This window comes from Typha angustifolia, chromosome 14 (genome assembly GCF_048772165.1).
Source record: "Typha angustifolia cultivar Huaian chromosome 14, ASM4877216v1, whole genome shotgun sequence".
Taxonomy (NCBI): Eukaryota; Viridiplantae; Streptophyta; class Magnoliopsida; order Poales; family Typhaceae; genus Typha; species Typha angustifolia.
This window is the reverse complement of record NC_133252.1, coordinates 11,224,882-11,246,056: the sequence shown is the minus strand read 5'-3', so window position 1 is coordinate 11,246,056 and position 21,175 is coordinate 11,224,882. Positions and strand designations below refer to the sequence as shown.

Below are 21,175 nucleotides of genomic sequence, written 5' to 3'. Positions count from 1 at the left end.
AAATGAGTTAAAAGATAATGTGATAATAAACATGAATATAAATACGACTTATTTAATAATCAAATTAAGTGAGTCATTCAAATCCAAATTATATTATATCCGAATCTTGTCGAATTATCCAGTCGGGTTAAAATTTGCCATCTCGACAAAGGTTAAAAAAGACGTAATACACAAAGTTCGACACACTCAAGTTTGCTTATTACGGTCTGAGTTATTCTCTACGCAAGCGCAAAGTCCAGCGGAGATTATTAAGTAAACCACAACAACCCAAACGATGTAGAGTTGAAGCTTTTCTTCCTGCTAATTGGTCTCAGCTTTCCTTTGCAAGTGCAATCTTAGAAACTCACAAAGCCCTTCTCTTTCAAGCTTTCTATGGTCTCCTTGATGCACGTCTCTAGTGAAATAAACTCGATACCCAAGCTTTTTACTTTATCCTTGGAGACTTGGTATATTGGAATGAAGGGCTTGTCATCTGCGCACCTGTGTATACCAACATAGATTGGCAATCAGAAGTCATCAGAAATGCAGAAGTGTTTGGTCTCAGGTTAGGGAAGACGAAAGTTTAATTTGTCACAACTAGCAAAGAGATGCAAGAGAGAAACAGAAGCTTGCGATGCAAAAGATATGTTGCTTGCACTGTGGAATAATGTTAACATAAGAGTTTAAAAGAAAAAGGAAAGGAAAGATGATGATAACTTGATAGGATGTGAGTATTAGGAGATACTCGAGATAAAGCTGCAAGTGACGCACCCAAAGATGAAGATATATATTGAGCTGGAATTTTTATGGAAAGATTGGACAATCCATGGAAAAGGGCATAAGATCTGCTATTATTCTGTCCTATAAAATGAGGTCTAAGTCATGATCTTTCTTTGGTAATTGTACAGTCTAATAGTCTGTTTAACCACACAACAAAGTTAACCATGTAGACACTATGGCAAATGCAAGTTTAAGGGAGAAAACAAGTCTAGCATTGCTTTGCAAAGATATGACATAAGGTAGTGTAAAGACTAATGAGAATGGTGGTGAAAATGATAATGACTTACTTCGCAGGGAGTTCGAGAGCAGGATGCAGGCCGTGTATGATCTTTACGATCTCTGAGTAGTGAGCAACTCTTTCAACCAGACAATATCTCCCAGTTGCTGAGGGAAGTTCATATGCCAGAATATGTGCCATAGCAACATCTTGAACATGCACCCATCGAACACTTGAATTTGGAAATGTAGATGATCCTGCCAAAATATATCTCATATGTGAGAAGCTGATGAGTCAGTTAATATCCAACGCAAGAGGGAAGCTTGGCTGTGCTAACGGTAGATTAATCACTAATGCAGGATCAGTTAAAAATTGCCTGGACTTAGAACTTCTAATGTAATCTGAGGGTTAATGGAGAAAATTTCGACTTCCAGGTCCTGCAATATTTCCTGCTACAGGTATCAAGTCCACAACCTGTGGGCAAATCTTCAGCTAGTAATATATAATAAAACCAGAAATAAGGTAAGATGCAGATAGGTTCAATCTATAATCTGTGGGAAGATAATGTTTCTCTAATCAAGCAGAATTTGTGGGAAGATAAGGTTTTTCTAATCAAGCAGAGCTGGAGGAACAAAATCTTACCTTCCTAAACTTTTCAGTGGACATAATCATGGAAATGAGAATCACATTTCGGCCAGTCCTCTCTTTTGCTCATTTTTTTTTTTACCTTCTATTAATTCAGTCACGATTCCCTTTCACTTCTTTTTAACATAGCTAACAGCCTGACATTTTCCATTTATGGAGAAATAGCTTGGTCACGACTCACAAGCCACCTATGGTGGCTCATGATAAGGTGTCCTGAGTATTACTTTGACAGCTTCAATATTGATGAGAACACTTACATGAGAGTATAGATGACCTCGACGGTTAGCTTTTGACTATTTGTAATCAGAATGCTAGATAAAAAGTAAATGTCTATTAAGAACCGAGTGAGAAGTACACACCCTATCAACGAAATATAAAATACAAGTATGTGGAGAATGACTGGGCTTATAACCATTTATACCTTAGTCAACATAGTCCCACTTCCACCCATCTCCTCAGGATGTTATATGCAACAGAATAAAGTTACAAAATTAAATATCTTGCCTCTAGAAATGTGAGAGCAGAAGCTTTAGTTTTCAAGGAAAAGATGCTCTTGTAAAGGCTTTATTAAGTTGTAAAAGCTTTGGGATATGGTATGGGAGGGTTTGGCTGCAAAGTTGAGACTTCCAGTTGGAGGGTAATACTACCTTGTGCTTCAATACATTAGCTTCTAGAAAATGGAGAGTAAAGGAGTGGAGGCCAATGATAGAACAGGAAAGGCAAGGAGAAGCGTTCATAGGTTGGAATGGAATGTGGATTTAGGAGACTGGAGAGGAGTTGGGAAGTGGATTAACCAAGGCTTTCATATTCACTCTATACTAAACTACAAATAAAAATTGTGTACTCATTCGTAGAAGTCCCACCTTTTGACTAAAAGCCAAGATTTACTTATACAAGCAGAGGTACTTACCATTTATTAAATTCAGGATTGTAGCAGTGCTTGTGTTAAGTGTGGGCTGCAGAAGAGGACCTATGACCATTCCGGGATTTATTGTAATCATGTTGATGCCATTGTCCCTTGAAAACTTCCAAGCAGCTTCCTCTGCCAAAGTCTTTGACAGTGGATACCACAACTGATGGAAATTGGAGAATTGATTAGAAATTTTTTGGTGAAAAAACTATAAAAGTGAAACTTATAGGCTATAGCATACATTATTATGATAAAATGATAACAAATAAATGCACTACTTGTGCATGCATATTTGCAATGACCATTACTAGAATAGTGTATTGCACACACACTGTCTGTTTACCTCACTCCACAATCTGTACAGAGAGAGTCACAGGCAACAAGGGGGTATCACATGAAAATGTGGACATGCTGGAGTATGTATAAAGGAGCCGCACAAACCTTCGATTTTTCACAAATTTCTGGAATAGAAAACCATGTCTCATCAACTACAACATCAGGAGTTTTCGGTCTCCCATTATGTTCCACAGCAGCCATAGATGATGTTATGACCACCTTTTTCACAGAAGCTTTAGCACAGGAAGCCAATACATTTAGTGTGCCTTTCAGTGCTGGATCAATCAGATCAACCTAAGATTCAAAACCCTAAAAATATTAGAAACTTGTAGCTTGTCATCGTTGAAAAGCCCACGTAATTAAGGAAACAAAGAAAATAAGGCAAAAATGTTTTGCCTTGCCTTTCTAAATTTCTAAAGACCACTATAACTCAACAACTGGTACAATATTGAAATTTCTATAAACTGGAGAATGACAATTATTATATGTCAAGAGGAATCATGATATGAACCTGAGGGTCTGTAATATTGTAATGGAAAGGAGATGCTGTATGGAAAACACCTTCACAGCCCTCAACTACATCATCAAAAGATCCCTCTTTTAATAAGTCTGCTTCGAAAAACTGCAACCTCTCATCGGCTCCATCGAGGGCATGCAAATGCTCAGTTTTCTTCGGATCAGCTAAAAGATAACACGAATGAATGCTATATCTATTAAACTTTAGATTTTTTTTTCTTGTCTCCATGATCACTTTAAATCGAGAAAATGTTCACAAATCGCAACATATCCAAGTAGACACTATCTAAAGTATTTACGACCCGTGACGAGATCATCGACAAAGGCATCAAATCGAGGTTAAAATTAACAAAAATGGCCCGATAACCGCAAGGATTGGGAGCAAACCGGGGTCGCGGACGGTGGCTCGAACGGTGTATCCGCGCTGGAGGAGAAGCTTCACGAGCCAGGAGGCGATGTAACCGGCAGCGCCGGTCACGCACACCACTTTCCCGGTTCCGTTCATCGTCTTCTGGGAGTCGGAAGCAGCAGGGAGAAAACAATCTCACCAAAGAAAACTCAGTGGTTTCATTTTCTACACTAAAATTAATACATTTTATATGGAGGAGACTCAGGAGAGCTCAGTCTTGCGGGAACTCTGTTTTTTCCTAAAGAAAATTACAAATAACACCTTACATTTTGACTATATTACAAAAAAATCTCTTTCTTATTATTATTTAGTGGCTTGATAACTCCTTAGCAAATAAGGACTATTGTGGATAATAAAAAGAGAGAGCTTTATATGTGATATAGTTAAGGTGCCTTTTGTAATAATTTTCTCTTTCTTTTTCCTACTCAAATAAAGCACCTTCTTTTCAGTATGCCCAAATTGGGAGCAATAAAACAGTAAGAACGAAGGCCATAAGAACTCTAACAAGAGTTCATAATGCAGTTTAGAGACATCACAATGGTTCGATAAGTACGGTCCACGGACCTTATTTCATAAGCAAAAGGAAAATTTCAACGAGTATATTTGAAGTGTTCATCCTACTTGATCTCGCATTCGTTTGCACTTGCGCATTTTAGAAATTCACAAGGCCATTTTTCCTGCAGCTTTCTATGGTCTCCTTGATGCTCGTCTCCAGTGGAATTAAGTCGACAATGCCCAAGCTTTTCATCTTATCCTTCGAGACTTGGTAAACTGGAGCGAAGGGATTGCCGTCAGCGCACCTGCCATCAGACATATACCACCATCACAACACTGGAAGTGGAAAGGAAGAATGGAAATATTTTGCAGGCAGAAACTATAAGAGACAAGAACAAGCTGGATTAAAAGTAGTTCAATTCTAGAGATCATACGATGTTTGACGCAGGAGAGAAAGATAATGAGAGTGAGCTTATATCTTAGTTGGGAAATGCAGAAGGAATTACCGTGCAAGATGTCAAAAGAGATCGTCAAGAACAAGAGTAAAGAGCTAGAGGTTGAGGTACCAACAATTGGCCCAAAAGTTCGATACCACTTTCCCTCAGAGAGATTCGAGCCCTCTACTATTTTGATGCACTCAGAAGCCCCCAATTCAAGATTTAGGAAGCATGAAAAGGAAAAATGAATTGAAGCTCCATAAGCGGGATTATTAGCATATATTCTGCAAAGGAAGACAGGCTAAAGGGATACTCAGAAATGAAACTATTTGGTAATCCGGTGGTCTAATAGCCCGTTGGGCAATATATAGAAGCTTTAATCAGTTGCAGAGCAAATTATAGTACAGCTTTCTCTACCCAACTGATGCTAAAAAACCTGGGAAGAAAATAAGGCTGAGGACTCTGATGCAGGAGCAGCTGGTAACAATCAGAAGAAATTATTGTATTCTTAGTTCAAAAGAGAATAGTTAAATATGGTAAAAGAACCTCATGAAGATCATGGGAAGATGGAGGATCCATCATTCATCTATTATATCAAATCATGGGAGATATTTTGTAATCATGAATACTTTAATTGTTCTTGCTATGGAAGACCCAAGGCTCTAAAGTATAATGTTTTCTACTCTTCTTTCTAGTTATCTTTGAATCAATCACGAAGATCATGATTCGGGATTTAATAAGAGTCTCAGGCATTATAAATATCCACTGTGTAGACTTTTTAAAAGACACTTGAATGAAGTCGAGTGAATTATAATCTCTCTGAGTAAGTTGTCATTTTGTTGTTCTCGTCCTTGTATCTTGCTTAGTCAATTTGTTGGCTATATCCGTGGAGTTTTGTTCATCAAGAAGACCCTCCCCGGCATCAGGTTCTACTTAAGACTATCACCAGAGTGCCTGGTAGATTTCTTGTTAAATATATAGAAAAATTCAACATGTGAGATTGTGTTACTTATGGTCAAATGTTTTACGACCAGAAGCACAAGAAGAAGAAAGATGCCATCAGTGTGGTAAAGAAAATGTTGACGAAAACACTGACTTACTTCTCGGGGAGTTGAAAAGCAGGATATAGCTCATGTATGATCTTCACTAGCTCTGAGTAATGAAGAACTCTTTCAACTACACAATATCTTCCAGTTGCCGAGGGAACTTCAAAAGCCAGAATATGAGCCATGGCTACATCTCGAACGTTCACCCATCCAAATGTAATGTTGGGAAATGTAGATGATCCTACAAGAAATCAAGTAAAATCATTAAATTTCATCGTCCTTGAGACATGCACTGGCACCTTTTGTAGTTAAGGATTTCAAGTATCAGTACAACAATATTCAGTTGGAATCCGTTGCATCAATCCTCTCTCCATTCCACTCTGTGCTGGACAATGACCATCAGCAAAAAGGCCCCTTTTCTGTCCAGCTAATGGTAATAATTCATGAAAATTTGTGTTCTTCAGATGGCCATTAGAGCATCTCTGACGGTGGCTTCATATTTAAAGCTCGGTGCACTCTAACGCACCAGGCTCCATATTTATTAAAATAATATTATAATATATATTATTATATTAGTTATTATAAATTATTTAATAGGTCATCTTAGTATTATTATTTTTTAATAAAAAATAAACAGTTAGAAAACTCTCATCGAGATTTTTAAAATAAGACTAATATTCAATAGTTTCAGAAGTAATTTTAAATTACTAATTTTTTAATTAAATGCATCGAAATTACATTACACGAAATAAACATCGAAATAAACATTATATATCATTAACTAAAAACATTAAAATTATGTTACATAAAATAAGTAGAAATTAACCAGACATAATAAAAACAATATATGTTTAATTTTAAGTAATTATATTTTAGGACACATAATTTATTAGACTCATTTTTATAACTAATAAAAGATTTAAAATTTAAAATAACTTAAAAATAATTTAATATTAGACTCATTTTAAAGGTCTCAATGAGATTTTTCTAATGATATTATTTTTATTAAAATTCAATTAATAAAACTAATTATATACTCAATTTAACTAATTAAATTATTTAATAAAGAATACATATGAAATTAAAATTATTGAATACAATAATTATTAGACAATTTTTAAATTTTAAAAAAATTAAAAAGATAAATAAAGACGGGCTTCATTTTCATAGTTGGAGCCCCACCGTTGCTAGCTCCAAATTTGGAGCTTGGTTGGAGCCCCGGTTGGATTTGCTCTTAAAACATCTAAAATACTTTTTATTATCAACTATATTCTTCAAACTAAACTAGCAGATACAATATCAAGCACATTTCCCCTCAGTATGCTGGGAGGAGCTTTCGTAAATTAAATTGCAGGCTTGAGTAGCGGACTTACAGTTAGATAACTAACTTCAAGAATTTATTTAACATTGAATGGAGCTACAAACCATTAATTAAGTTCAGGATGTCAACAACACTAGAGTTAAGTGTAGGCTGCAGGAGAGGACCAATGACCATTGAGGGGTTTATAGAAACCATGTCGATAGCATTATCCTTTGAAAACTTCCAAGCAGCTTCCTCTGCCAAAGTCTTCGAGAGACCATACCACATCTGATAGAAAATGACAAGTTAACTGGATATTCTTGAAATAACTTGCAGAGCAATACAAGTTAAAGATGCCAAACAACATCTAATTCAACAGGGAACTCATCTTTCATTCTCATATATCAGAAACTGATCTTTTTAGCCCCCCCATAATGAACCATATACCAACTTTTTTTTATCTCTCCAAAACTTTTACAGAGAGAGAGAGAGAGAGAGACGGGAGTTTGTATGAAGAGTCGGCACATACCTTTGATTGCTTATAAATTTCTGCAATAGAAAACCATGTCTCATCAACTACAACATTGGGACTTTTCGGTTTCCCATTCTGTGTAACAGCAGACATCGATGATGTTATGACCACCCTTTTAACAGAAGGAGTTTTAGCACAGGAAGCCAGTACATTTAGTGTACCCTTCACAGCTGGATCAATTAAATCAGCCTACGAATTAAAAACAAAGTTTGTTATCCTGCAGAATGCTCACCTCACATTAAGATAGGGGAGACAAGAAAGTAAGAAAGACAAGGAAAAATGTCACCAGTGGCTCAATAGGATGCATTAATATCACTCGCCTAAAGCATCCATTTGATAACTTTAGTACGAGATAATAAATTGTACTGCAAAGAAACATCTAAAAAGAATTGGAAAAAATCTTGACCCCCTTGAGAAAAGATTCAATGCAATTGAAATAACTGAAATACCTCTTCTTCTGGTCTGGAAAACTCAATCCATTTCAAGATACGTCAATGTAATGCTATCCTACCATTGTTTTTTTCTTCTATCGTGTGAGAATTCAGATATGACAGATCCAATATCAACGCATAATCCGAACTATTACAATTATTATTCATATTTTGTTTATTTATTTGGATACATGGTGGTGGCTTTGTATAAATAGGACTAAGGCTCCTCTTTCATCAATAGGGCGAGAAGATTTGGTGAAAAATGGTGTATTTTAGTATATTGATAAAAGAGGGGCCTTAGCCCTATTTATATGAAGCCACCGTGTATCCAAATAAATAAATAAAATATAACTCTAATAACTCTAATACGAACCAATAGCAGAGAGTTGAAGCTTTGACAAATAAAGATACACCAAATACATTCAAACTCATGACCCATTGATTGAGAAAGACTAGATCAACATCTGGACTACATCTTAACTCACCAATTACTCTAAAACGAGAGAAAACAAGAAATCCTGGATTTCAAACTGTGTTATCTAAAAGTCAGTCTTCCTGAAAGGGAATGAAAACCTTTCAGTCTCCTAAGCTAGAACTTTTTTGGTTCACTCTCGATATAGGTAGAATTATCTACTTTACATTTAATAAGGGTGCAACATTCAGCATGGAGATATAAATCCAAGGCTAACCCAATATTTAAACCACGGATTGAGCATGTGGCCAATCCACATTCCAAGTAGCAGTATCCAATCCAGACCCAAATTAACCAATGGAGCTTCAGTTAAGAGACAAGCCACAACTAAAGCAAAGCAAAAATTGAATAGTTCGCAAAATTGATAGGAGATTCAGATTCCAACAGAAACAGGGATAATTGACATTGAAGTACCTCAAAAGATGGCTTCAGGTTTGACCAATGAAAAGATAAGTTGGTACATGCCAAACTAATGTCATCCTAGAGGGATCTAGGATTGAAAACAAGGCTTAAGAATTTGAATGAATTAGCGATTATAATGGAGGAGAGAGTCACCTTGATCACAAGAGGAGATCAAGAATTCAAGCGGGCTAAAACAGAGAGGTTCCGAAAGACAAAGAGACATTGGAGTAGAGGAAGAAAGTAGGAAAGGCTGCATAAAAGATGAGTCACGCTTGCTTTCTACTAGTATGATCTACAAGAAAGTTGAAAGCCAAAACTATGGAGGGTTTTCTCATTATATTCATAAGGAGTATGAACATAATGAACACCAGCCAATCACATCAGAAGCTATTCTCTGTGTCAGGTTGAGGTATTTTAGCCCATGCCGGACTTAAGCTGCAAAAAAAAAAACCTGCAAAGAAAACTAAGTACTGATTTCACTCCAATACAAGGTCATCATAGTCAATTACTAAAGATATTGATGGCACCCATGCTTTCAGCATTAAGGCTAAGAAGTTAGGGAAAAAGTAACCAATGAAATACCTGCAAAATAAGATCATTTCATTTAGAAGGCAATAAAGTAGAAAAGATATAGATGATAGTTATACTTTCAACTTTCTGGCTAAGAAGTCAGGAAAGCATCAAACAATTAAAAACCAAGTACATAAAGTCAATTAGGTATCAACAAGGATCATGATATGAACCTGTGGGTCATGAACAACGAAATAGACAGGAGATGCTGTATGAAAAACACCTTCACAACCCTCAACTACATCATCAAAAGATCCCTCTTTTAACAGGTCAGCTTGGAATAACTGCAATCTCTCATCGGCTCCATCGAGGGCTCGCAAGTGCTCTGTTTTCTTCGGATCAGCTAAAAGATAGCACAAAAGAATGAATGATATATGTATATATACGTACACATATTACAACTTAGATTTTTTAATCTTCATCCATACTTCGAATAGACCAATTATTTGCAAGAGAGAAGCATCACGGAATGAGATAGAGGATGCTACTCATCAAAAACAAGCTTAAAACTGACAAAAATGGAGAGTAATTGAAAGCGTCGGAAAACTTACCGGTGTCGCGGACGGAGGCTCGAACGGTGTACCCGCGCTGGAGGAGGAACTTCACCAACCAGGAGGCAATGTAGCCAGAAGCGCCGGTCACGCACACTACCTTCCCGCTGCCACTCATCCTCTTCGTCTTCTTTTTCCTGCCTATTTCCAACTTCCGCGAGGAGTCTGTTGTTCAAAGACAAATAAATAATTGGAGTTTGTGTCGATACGTAATACTGCTGGCTGCTGATGGAGTGAGTGTATATTATTTTTAAACTATTTTCGTCGGCCGACCCAAACAACATTGTTTGGTGGATTAATTAATTTTCCAATACACAAAAAGATTGTCAAGAAAAATTATTATATCAGACGACTGATTTTTTCCACCATCTTTATATATATATATATATATATATATATATATATATATATATAACGCTTTCAGAAAAATTGATTTATATACGATTTATAAATTATTATATAAAAATTTTGAAATTAAAATTTGGAGGGGCTATGATTTTTTTTCTTTTTTTTTAATAATTATAAGCACAGTTGGTTATAAGGAATAACTAGGACGTCATCTTCTAGGTTATTTTTATATCTTTGTAACGATATATTCTATGAATAGAATGAATGCTCACGGTCCAAATTTAAGAGGATCTAAATTTTTTATTTATAATTTAATATATATCATTTTCACTGATGATCCCGGTGTCAAGATCATTACGTTCGTTTCTTTTTTCATCTTCGTTACGATTATATATCAAATTACCTTTTTTAAGTTTTTTTCGGAATAGCGACTCACCTTTTCTGGAGAATAATTTGTTAATCATTTTTATTATTAATTTCTAAGCGTATTAAAAAATTGATTAATTTACTAAAAATCTGTGAGACACAACAATTTTATTATTATAGTAGTTTAGAAATTAATTTAAATATTATACTTTGAAAAATATTAGGGAAATTTATATATAACACCCTGCCTTTTAGCTATATTTGTATTTATACCCTACGTTTTCATTATTTGCAGATCGAGTCCTATGATTTAATTATTATTTGTAGAAAACACCCTGCTGTTAGTTCTGTTAGTTTAACTTCACCAAACTTCACGGTTAAGTTAACTACACTAATAGGATTACCAAAATACCCTCGTCTAAGTTACCCAATATATACACAATTTAATCCAAACCCAACCCAACCTAACCCAATCTAACATAACCCAGTCTAACCTAACCTAACCTAAATTAACCTAGCCAAACTTAACCCAACAAAAACCCAAATCTATCTAAGATTTCAGAAAACCCACAATGCTATCATTGTTAATTTAAAATTTTCTATTTTTGTTCTTCTTCGTTTTAGAAATTCGAATTTTGTAAACACCCCCTACCACAAGGGCAACTAAAGTTTTTGCCCACATCATTGCAACTCAAATTTGAGCTCATTGATGATGACATTAATCCTCTTGAGAGCTATATCAAAAGTAATTTGAGCTCATTAATTAGCTAATAACTATGCCATTTCTGAAATCCATATTTTAACATTTCAAATAGGATATAGGTTCAGGATTTGATCAATGAAATTGTTGTAAAAGGTAAAACCCAAGCTGTGCCATTTCCAAAAATCGAAGCTAGCTATGTCATTTCTCAAATCTAAAGCTAAATCTAAAGAAAATATCAAACCCAAGATAAAGGAGGAGAAGAGAAAATCCTACATTTTCTTGATCGAAAGAAGCTATAGGGTTCTGCCCTAAAAGAGAAGAAGAGAGAAGAAATAGAAATAGGGAGAAAGAAGAAGAAGTATAAGGGTATTTTTGTCATTTAAGAAAATTAATTGTAAATTTGACGAAATATTCCCATCTGCCCAAACGGTGTTAGTTAAAATCTAACACACGGTGTTTTCTATAAACATTAATTAAATCATAGGGCTTCATCTGCAAATAGTGAAAACGTAGAGTGTAAATACAAATTTTCCAAAATATTAATTAGTGTAGCAGTATTTTAGTCCAAAAACTTCGACATTGAAGTACTACGTAGTAAAACACGAGCTTTACTGGAAGCCCTACAAAAGACTAAGGACAATGGATTTAGGAACATTGATGTGGAAACTGATCAACTCCGTGGAGGATTAAAAGATTAATTAAACACTAATAATAAGACAAATTTAAAAATTTTGGTTAGATGTGCTCATTTCCGTAAGGTTTGGTGTGCATTTTGGAACTTAGGGCTTTCCTCTAATGAAGTTTATTTTTCTTCGAGGTATAAATTCTTATATGGTGGCGAAGACCAAAAGTCATATCATGGCTGAAAAGTCTCCTGTCTCATGCCACGACGAGGTTTGTTAAATATATTTAAATTTGACCTTTTGATATTGCGACAATTATTTGAGAGAGCCTTTTACCAAACCTTTTGAAATATAACACAGTTTCAATTATTGTTTCAAATGCTGTAATAAAGAAAGGAAAATTTGTTAGTATAGTTAACTTCATCTAAATGCTTGGTTAAGTTTAACAATTTAAATGTTGAACGTAAATCATATTTTTGTTAAAAAAAAAAATAGGGTGTTATATATAAATTTTTTTTAAAAAGTAATTACTACTTGAGACAAGACAACTTGGATTAATTAATTTCTTAATATGTTGAAAAACTATCAAGAAAATTGCTTTTACATGCTGTTTCTATATGAAACGCTTTCATATAAAACAATTTGTACTAATATATTATTATTTTAGAGAAGCTTTGGTCCATTTATGATCATCTAAATTTATTTTTTAATATTTTATGCCTATAACTTTCTCGTCAGGAGTCGTTAATTTCTCTCTCATCTTTGGGGTGGCATATTCTACGTTCTGAATAGACTTTTAGTTTAAAAGTTATGCCCTTCCAAAAAATAATTTTGATAAGTAAATTGTTTTATTAAGTTAAATAATACTAGGGTTATTCACTTATTTGCACTGAAAATTTACTTGGTTTTCAAGTTGGCAAGCCAGAGTCTTTTTCAATTTTTCTTACACTTGAAGTTCTTTTCTTATTTTTCTTCCAACTTTGCTCTTTTTATCATTTACTGACTCATTAAATATTGACGAGACATTATAAGAGAGAGAAATAATCCGTACTCTTCATCTTCTTCATCTTCTACTTCACATGCCGCTACTATTTTTTTTCTGTTTTTCTTCTTATTTTGCTGCTATTGTGATACATTTAGTTAGGATCTTTTCTTATTGCATTAGTTTTTTATTTTTATTAAAATAAAATTTTTGTAGGTCACGTTCGAACGCGGAATGCCTTGCGAACGTCTGCATTAGGTTTGCAAAAACAGAAAATGCAAAATGTACGTTAGAACGCGGTCGGGCACGTTCGAACGTCTGCATCGCGTTCGCACATACAGAGAATGTATTTTATACGTTTGAACGCAATCGGCGGGAATCTTCTATAATTAGGGTTAATTATTATATTTTGGCTTATTGGTTAGCCTCTATAAAGGTGTGGATGGCAGCCAAATTCATTATGCTATTGGATTTTTCTTACCTCCTATCTTCTCTCTATTCTCTCTACCCTAATCTCCCTCCTCCCTCTTCACCAACCTACCACCTTTACCGTTAGCAAGTTCTCTCCTAACTTCTAATCTCCCTCGTGTGTCAAGTTCTCTCTCTTCCTTGGGATCTTGACCACCTCTTTTCCTTCGTATTTATCCTTTAAACAACATCAACCATTCACCATCATCTCCATTATCATCCATAACCCTAATATCCACTCCACCAACCACCACCACCATTATCCTCACTAAAGCATAATTTCACCCCTGTTATAGTGAGAATCTGCGAAGGGAGTAGTAAATACAAAAAACGGATCGATTTCACTTAGTTTCATAATTTTTTGACTACGAGAGAATATTTTTCCTCAGTCGCGCGGACTGCTTCCTACAGTAAATCAATATCTTGAAGGAATTGTTCTGTAGACTTATCATTGGTATCAGAGCCTATCTTTTGATACCGTAGACCCTATCATTTTGCTCCTTCTTTCATCTCTTAAATTTTTTTATGCAAGTCTCTATCTAAACACTTTTTATCGTAGTAAGATAATTAAGATTAGTTAAATAAAAAAAATATTACTCTATATAATTATTATTTATTTCTATGTAAATTGTAATTATAAAATAGGTAAATTCTGTAATATATAGAAAGTGTATAGAAAAAACAACGAAAATTATTTTACTTTCTTCTTCTTATGCTGTCGTTAGCTTTCTTTCTTCTCCTTCTCATTCCTTTTACTTTTTTAGCTACTATTGCTCATTTTTCTATCTCTTAATTATTATTATTTTTTATACAAGTCTCTTTAATCGCTCTCGATGATTTAGTTCGCTCTCAGGAAGAAGTTGTGCGATTTCAGTTTAGATAAGTCGCCTTCCAGTTCAAGTTCAGTGATTTATATAAAAATCAGCATCCTTCAACAGTTTTTTTTTTTTTTTTCTCATTCAATTTTCCTTAGCAATTTATGTTGTAAACTGAATATTAAACGAGTTTATTTAGTTGTATAAATATAGCACGGCAAAACTTAACTAAATTCGTATTTAAGTTTTAAAGTAAACTAACCCGTAAAAATAATAATCCGAAGCTTGTCGCAACAAAGGATCGCAATACTCAAATTAGACTTCTTTCATAAATATCTCTAACTAAAGCTCACATAAAATTAGAGGGTATAAACAAAGAAGAAAATTTACATTTAACACCCAGTATTCTTGCATTTACATTTTTAAGCCCCAATACTAGCTGAAAAACATAGAGAACCTGCTGCCTTTATGCTGTAGAAACATCAATGTCTTAAATGACAATTATCTATGAAAAATTCAATTTGACACTACTTCCCATTGAAGACTGTTACAAGATAATAAAGTCCACAAGAACGCTAAAAAGAAGATTCAATGCAGTTCAGAGCCATAGTAACAATTCAACAAAGCTTATCATGTGCTGAGGAGAGTATCCTCTTCAGCTACTATCAGAGTTTTCCTTGCTACTTGGTCTCAGCATTATTTTGCATGTGTGAAATTTGAAAACTGACAAAGCCCTTTTCCTTCAAGCTTTCTATGGTCTCCTTGATGCTCGTCTCCAGTGGAATATAGTCGATACCCAAGCTTTTCGTCTTATCCTTCGAGACTTGGTAAATTGGAACAAAGGGCTTGTCATCAGAGCACCTGCCAATGAACATATATATCACACCCACAATAATTTTTAAAAAAGGATGAAAACATTTGCATACTTCCCCATTCCGTTCCCCATTCCGTTCATCGTCTTCTAGGAGTTGGAAGCAGCAGGGAGAAAAGAATCTCACAAAAAAAAACTTAGTGGTTTCATTTTCTACACTAAATAAATATATTTATATGAAGGAGAGCTCACTCGCGCGGGAACTTTTTTTGAAAAAAAAAATACAAATAACACCATACATTTAAACTATATTACAAATAAAGTTCTTTTTTGTTTTTATTTACAAATAAATCATTCTATTTGCTAATCATTGTGAAGGAGACATCATAACGATTATTAGCATATATGCTGCAAAGAAAGACAGGCCAAATGAATACTCAGAAATGAAAATATTTGGTAATCCAATTGTCTAATAGCCTGTTGGGCCATACATAGAAGCTTTAATCAGTTGCAAAGCATATTAAAGTAGAGCTTTCTCTACCCAACTGATGCTTTAAAAACCTGGGAAGAAATTAACATTATATGGCTGAGGGCTCTGATGCAGGAGCAACTGGTTTAAAGGTCTGACCGAATCAAGAAGAAAGCTAACCAAGGCCACAAGAAAGGATGCCAGGCATGCAGCTGAGGTGGCAATCTACTGATCACCATAACAACCAAAACAAATTACTATATTCTTAGTTTAAAAGAGAATAAGTTAAATATGGTAAAAGAACTTCATGAAGATTGTGGGAAGATGGAGGATCATGGGAGATATTTTGTAACCATGAATACTTTAATCATTCTTGCTATGGAAGACTCAAGGCTAAAAACTATAACGTTTTCTACTTTTCTTTCTAGCTATCTTTGTATTAATGGAAGATCATGATTCTGGATTTGATAGTCTCAGGCTCTACAAATTATCCACTATGTAAGCTTTCTAAAGACACTTGAATGAAGTCGGGTGAATTATAAACTCTCTGAGTAAGTTGTCATTTTGTTGTTCTCTTCCTCGTATCTTGCCTAGTCAGTTTGTTGGCTAGATTTGGAGAGTTTTGTTCCAACGATGGACATGCCAACCAGCATGTGGCACGAGAGGCACCGCACGGCACCTCTCCTCGCCGCTTTCATCATCGCCATTCGCCGCTATCTCGTGGCCCTTAGGTCCGGAACTTAAGTTTTTCTTTCACCCAACCTGACCCGCCACTATTTCTTCCTCCTCAAGCTAGGACACCCCGTCACGTGCGATTAGCAGCTCGAGCTTGGAGGTGATGAGACAACGATAAACAGTAACGACGAGGTCGGCAGAGAACAGCGACAACAAGCGACAAAGGGTAAAGGTGAGTAGTCTCCTTTTTCTCTCCCTCTTTTGCGGGACGTGTCGTGCCGTGCTGTGCCTGTAGCACGACCATCCATGTTTTGTTCATCAAGAAGACCCTCCGGGCATCAGGTTCTACTTCAGACAATAACCAGAGTGCCTAGTAGATTACTTATTGACTATCACACAAGTTCAACATGTGCAAATTGTGTTACTTATGGTCAAATATTTTACGACAAGAAGCACAAGAAGAAGAAAAGTTGTCAGCCAGTGGTAAAGAAACTATTGATGAAAACATTGACTTACTTATCGGGGAGTTGAAAAACAGGATATAGTTCATGTATGATCTTCACTAGCTCTGAGTAATGAGCAACTCTTTCAACTACACAATATCTTCCGGTTGCCGAGGGAAGTTCAAATGCCAGAATATGAGCCATGGCAACATCTTGAACGTGCACCCATCCAAAAGATGCATTGGGAAATGTAGATGATCCTACAAGAAATTAAGTAAAATCATTAAATTCATCGTCCTTGAGACATGCAATGACACCTTCTATAGTAAACAATTATCTAGGCCATATAAAGTGACAGAATAGCTTGATCTTGATGTACGGACTTGATCACTGAACAGTAGTACATAGTATATTGGAGCACAGATTTTTGCTAGATATAATAATACTAGAGATGAACTTCCTAGATATGAAATGTTGATAATTTTCTAAGAAAAGAAACAGTAAAACATATTAATATGCTCAAAATTTTAAACCTATCGCTAGGCTAAAATTGTTCTCACCAAATCCTTAAACTTCACGACTGCGTGTGCCTGGATACAATTGTGTACTTCAAAAATCATCCTTCCAACAGAAAGGACTAAAGAAGCCTACCAGTACTTAATTTCAGACAATTGGAAGACAAGCAAATACACTGCAAAATTGAAAAGAAACTAACTATGGAATGATCCCACGGAATCCAGCTAAACAATATAGAACAAGAAAAAGAATATCATTTGCAATGAATTCATGCATTGGCTTTTCAATACCATAGTATCAATAGGGTCAGTCATAATACTGACCATTTGAAAGTCACTGTGAATAATCGTACAGGAGTTAAAGAAATATTACCTTCTCCAATATGTATTCTAATACTTAAACAACAGAAACAAGCAGTGAGGAAGTTATATAGATAAGGATTTCAAGTATCAGTACAGACAATATTCAGTTGGGTTCCGTTGCATGAATCCTCTATCCGTTCCACTCTATGATGGACAATGTCCATCAGCAAAAAGGCCCTTAATCTGTCCAGCTAATGGTAATAATTCATGAAAATTTGTGTTCTTCCCAAGCCATTAATACATCTAAAATACTTTTTTATTATCATCTATATTCTTCAAACTAAACTAGCATATACAATATCAAACACATTTCCCCTCAGTATGCTGGGAGGAGCTTTCTTTTGCCAGGAAAGTATGGCCACTAGTAAAGCATGATAAGTACTAAATTAGATAAATAACTTCAAGAATTTATTTAACATTGAATGGAGCTACACACCATTAATTAAGTCCAGGATTTCACCAGCAGAAGTGTTAAGTGTAGGCTGCAGGAGAGGACCAATGACCATTGAGGGGTTTATAGAAATCATGTCGATAGCATTATTTTTTGAAAACTTCCAAGCAGCTTCCTCAGCCAAAGTCTTTGAGAGACTATACCACGTCTGATAGAAAATGAGAAGTTAATTGGATATTCTTGAAATAATTTGCAGAGCAATACAAGTTAAAGGAACAAATTCAACACAACCTTGTAGAGCTTTCATAGTGAACATACTTTAGGCTCACACATTACATAAGAAAAATAGTAAGCATCTAATTCAACAGGGAACTCATCTGTCATTCTCATAAATCAGAAACTGATCATTTTAGCCTCCCCATACTGAACCACCACATACCAACTTTTTTTTTATCTCTCCAAAACTTTTACAGTGTTTAACAGAGATAGACGGGGGGTGTTTGCAGGGGTGGGGAGGGGTGAGAGATGGGCAGAAAGGCAATGTAAACTGAAAAGGTGGACATGCACAGAAGTTTGTATGAAGAATTGGCACATACCTTTGATTGCTCACAAATTTCTGTACTAGAAAACCATGTCTCATCAACTACAACATTGGGAGTTTTCGGTCTTGCATTCCGTGCAACAGCAGCCATCGATGATGTTATGACCACCCTTTTAACAGAAGAAATTTTAGCACAGGAAGCCAATACATTTAGTGTGCCCCTCACAGCTGGATCAATTAAATCAGCCTGAGAATAAAACAAAGTTTGTTATCCTGCAAAATGCTCAGTATTAAGGACCTCACGTAAAATTGAGGAGACAAGAAAATAAGAAACATAAAGAAAATGTCACTGATTGCTCAATGGGATGCATTAATATCACTCGCCTAAAGCATCCATAAAAATATAGGAAGACGCAAAACATGAAATCCAAGTCTTGATCACTTTCGTACAAGATAATAAATCGTACTGCAAAGAAAAATCTAAAAAGAATTGGAAAAATCTTGACCCCCTTTAAAAAAGATTCAATGCAATTGAAATAACGGAAATACCTCTTTTTCTTGTCTGGGAAACTCAATCCATTTCAAGCTACCTCAATGTAATGCTACCCTATCATTTTTGAATTGTCTGAGAATTCAGTTACGAAAGATCCAATATCAATGCATAATCCGAACTATTAGTGTTATTAGTCATATTTTATTTATTTATTTGGATACATAGTGGCTTTAAAATAAATAGGGCTAAAACCCCTCTTCAAGCAATAGGGCTTTGCATAGAGAAGATTTGGTGAAAAATATTGTGTATTTTGATGAAAGAGGGGCCTTAGCCCTATTTATATGAAGCCATCATGTATCCAGATAAATAAATAAAATATGACTCTAATAACTTTAATACGAACCAATAGCTAAGAGTTGAAGCTTTGACAAATAAAGATACACCAAATACGCTCAAACTCATGACCCATAGATAGAGAAAGACTAGATCAACATCAGGACTACATCTTAACACACCAATTACTCCAAAATGAGAGAAAACAAGAAATAGTGAAATTTTGAACTGTATTTTCTAGAAGTTAGTCTTCCTAAAAGGGAAAGAAAGCCTTTTTGTTAACTCTAGATATAGGTCGAAATTATCTACTTTATATTTAATAAGGGTGCAACATTCAGCATGGAGATATAAATCCAAGGCTAACCCAATATTTAAACCACGGATTGAGCATGAAGCCAATCCACATTCCAAGTAGCAGTATCCAATCCAGACCCAAATTAACCAATGGAGCTTCAGTTAAGAGACAAGCCATAACTAAAGCAAAGCAAAAATTGAATAGTTCGCAAAATTGATAGAAAATTCAGATTCCAACAGAAACAGGGATAATTGACAATGAAGTGCCTCAAAAGATCGCTTCAGGTGTGACCAGTGAAAAGATAAGTTGGTACACGTCAAACTGATGTCATCCTAGAGGGATCTAGGATTGAAAACAGGGCTTAGGAATTTGTATGAATTAATGATTATAATGGAGGAGAGAGTCACCTTGATCACAAGAGGAGATAAAGAATTCAAGAGGGCGCCGCAGGCTCTTACTGCAAAGACAAAACAGAGAGGTTCCAAAAGTCACAGAGACATTGGAGCAGAAGAAGAAAGTAGATAAGGCTTTGTGTTCCTACTAGTATGATCTATAAGAAAGTTGAAAGCCAAAAACAAGGAGGGTTTGCTCATTATATTCATAAGGAGTATGAACATAATGAACACCAGCCAACCACACCAGAACCTATACTCTGTGTCAGGTGGAGATATTTTAGTCCATGCTGGACTTGGGCCGTTAAAAACCCTGCACAGGAAACCTAGTACTAATTTCACTCCAATACATGGTCATCAAGGCTAAGAAGTTAGCTAAAAAGTAACCAATGAAATACCTGCAAAATAAGATCATAACATTTAGAAGGAAATAAAGTAAAAAGAGACATTGATGATAGGTTATACTTTCAACTTTCTGGCTAAGAAGTCAGGAAAGTATCAAACAATTAAAAACCAGCTACATAAAATAGAGAATGTCAATTAGGTATCAACAGGGATCATGATATGAACCTGTGGGTCATGAACAACGAAATAGACAGGAGATGCTGTATGAAAAACACCTTCACAACCCTCAACTACATCATCAAAAGATCCCTCTTTTAACAGGTCAGCTTGGAATAACTGTAATCTCTCATCGGCTCCTTCGAGGGCTCGCAAGTGCTCTGTTTTCTTCGGATCAGCTAAAAGATAGCACAAAAGAATGAATGATATATGTATATATATGTACACATATTACAACTTAGATTTTTTAATCTTCATCCATACTTCGAATAGACCAATTATTTGCAAGAGAGAAGCATCACGGAATGAGATAGAGGATGCTACTCATCAAAAACAAGCTCAAAACTGACAAAAATGGAGAGTAATTGAAAGCGTCGGAAAACTAACCGGTGTCGCGGACGGAGGCTCGAACGGTGTAACCGCGCTGGAGGAGGAACTTCACCAACCAGGAGGCTATGTAGCCAGAAGCGCCGGTCACGCACACCACCTTCCCGCTGCCACTCATCCCCTTCGTTTTCTTTTCCTTTTTTTCCTTCCTAGTTCGGAGGAGTCGGCTAGAG

The 21,175-nt window shown here is 35.5% G+C and overlaps 3 protein-coding genes across 4 annotated transcripts; all 3 read right to left on the bottom strand.

The window, feature by feature from the left end:
* Positions 1–69: 69 nt before the first annotated feature.
* On the bottom strand, positions 70–3,960 carry LOC140775833 (phenylacetaldehyde reductase-like). The gene is made up of 6 exons (XM_073119287.1): positions 3,771–3,960; positions 3,379–3,548; positions 2,973–3,161; positions 2,532–2,694; positions 1,047–1,233; positions 70–480 (listed from the first exon to the last, which is right to left on the bottom strand). Exons 1-6 carry the CDS (start codon positions 3,886–3,888, stop codon positions 336–338), a joined length of 972 nt encoding a protein of 323 aa, XP_072975388.1. The 5' UTR covers positions 3,889–3,960; the 3' UTR covers positions 70–335.
* A 316-nt stretch (positions 3,961–4,276) lies between these two features.
* On the bottom strand, positions 4,277–10,203 carry LOC140775832 (phenylacetaldehyde reductase-like). The gene is made up of 6 exons (XM_073119286.1): positions 10,029–10,203; positions 9,651–9,820; positions 7,600–7,791; positions 7,196–7,358; positions 5,825–6,011; positions 4,277–4,592 (listed from the first exon to the last, which is right to left on the bottom strand). Exons 1-6 carry the CDS (start codon positions 10,144–10,146, stop codon positions 4,445–4,447), a joined length of 978 nt encoding a protein of 325 aa, XP_072975387.1. The 5' UTR covers positions 10,147–10,203; the 3' UTR covers positions 4,277–4,444.
* A 4,488-nt stretch (positions 10,204–14,691) lies between these two features.
* On the bottom strand, positions 14,692–21,175 carry LOC140776193 (phenylacetaldehyde reductase-like). Of its 2 annotated transcripts, none has more exons than XM_073119815.1 (6): positions 20,204–20,598; positions 20,070–20,119; positions 18,597–18,788; positions 18,046–18,208; positions 16,805–16,991; positions 14,692–15,194 (listed from the first exon to the last, which is right to left on the bottom strand). In XM_073119815.1, the coding sequence occupies exons 1-6, from the start codon at positions 20,277–20,279 to the stop codon at positions 15,014–15,016; spliced, it is 849 nt and encodes a 282-aa protein (XP_072975916.1). In that variant the 5' UTR covers positions 20,280–20,598; the 3' UTR covers positions 14,692–15,013. The 2 variants fall into 2 exon arrangements, with proteins under 2 accessions (XP_072975916.1, XP_072975915.1); XM_073119814.1 differs by lacking the exons at positions 20,070–20,119; positions 20,204–20,598 and adding exons at positions 20,625–20,794; positions 21,003–21,175 and having other exon boundaries at positions 14,697–15,194.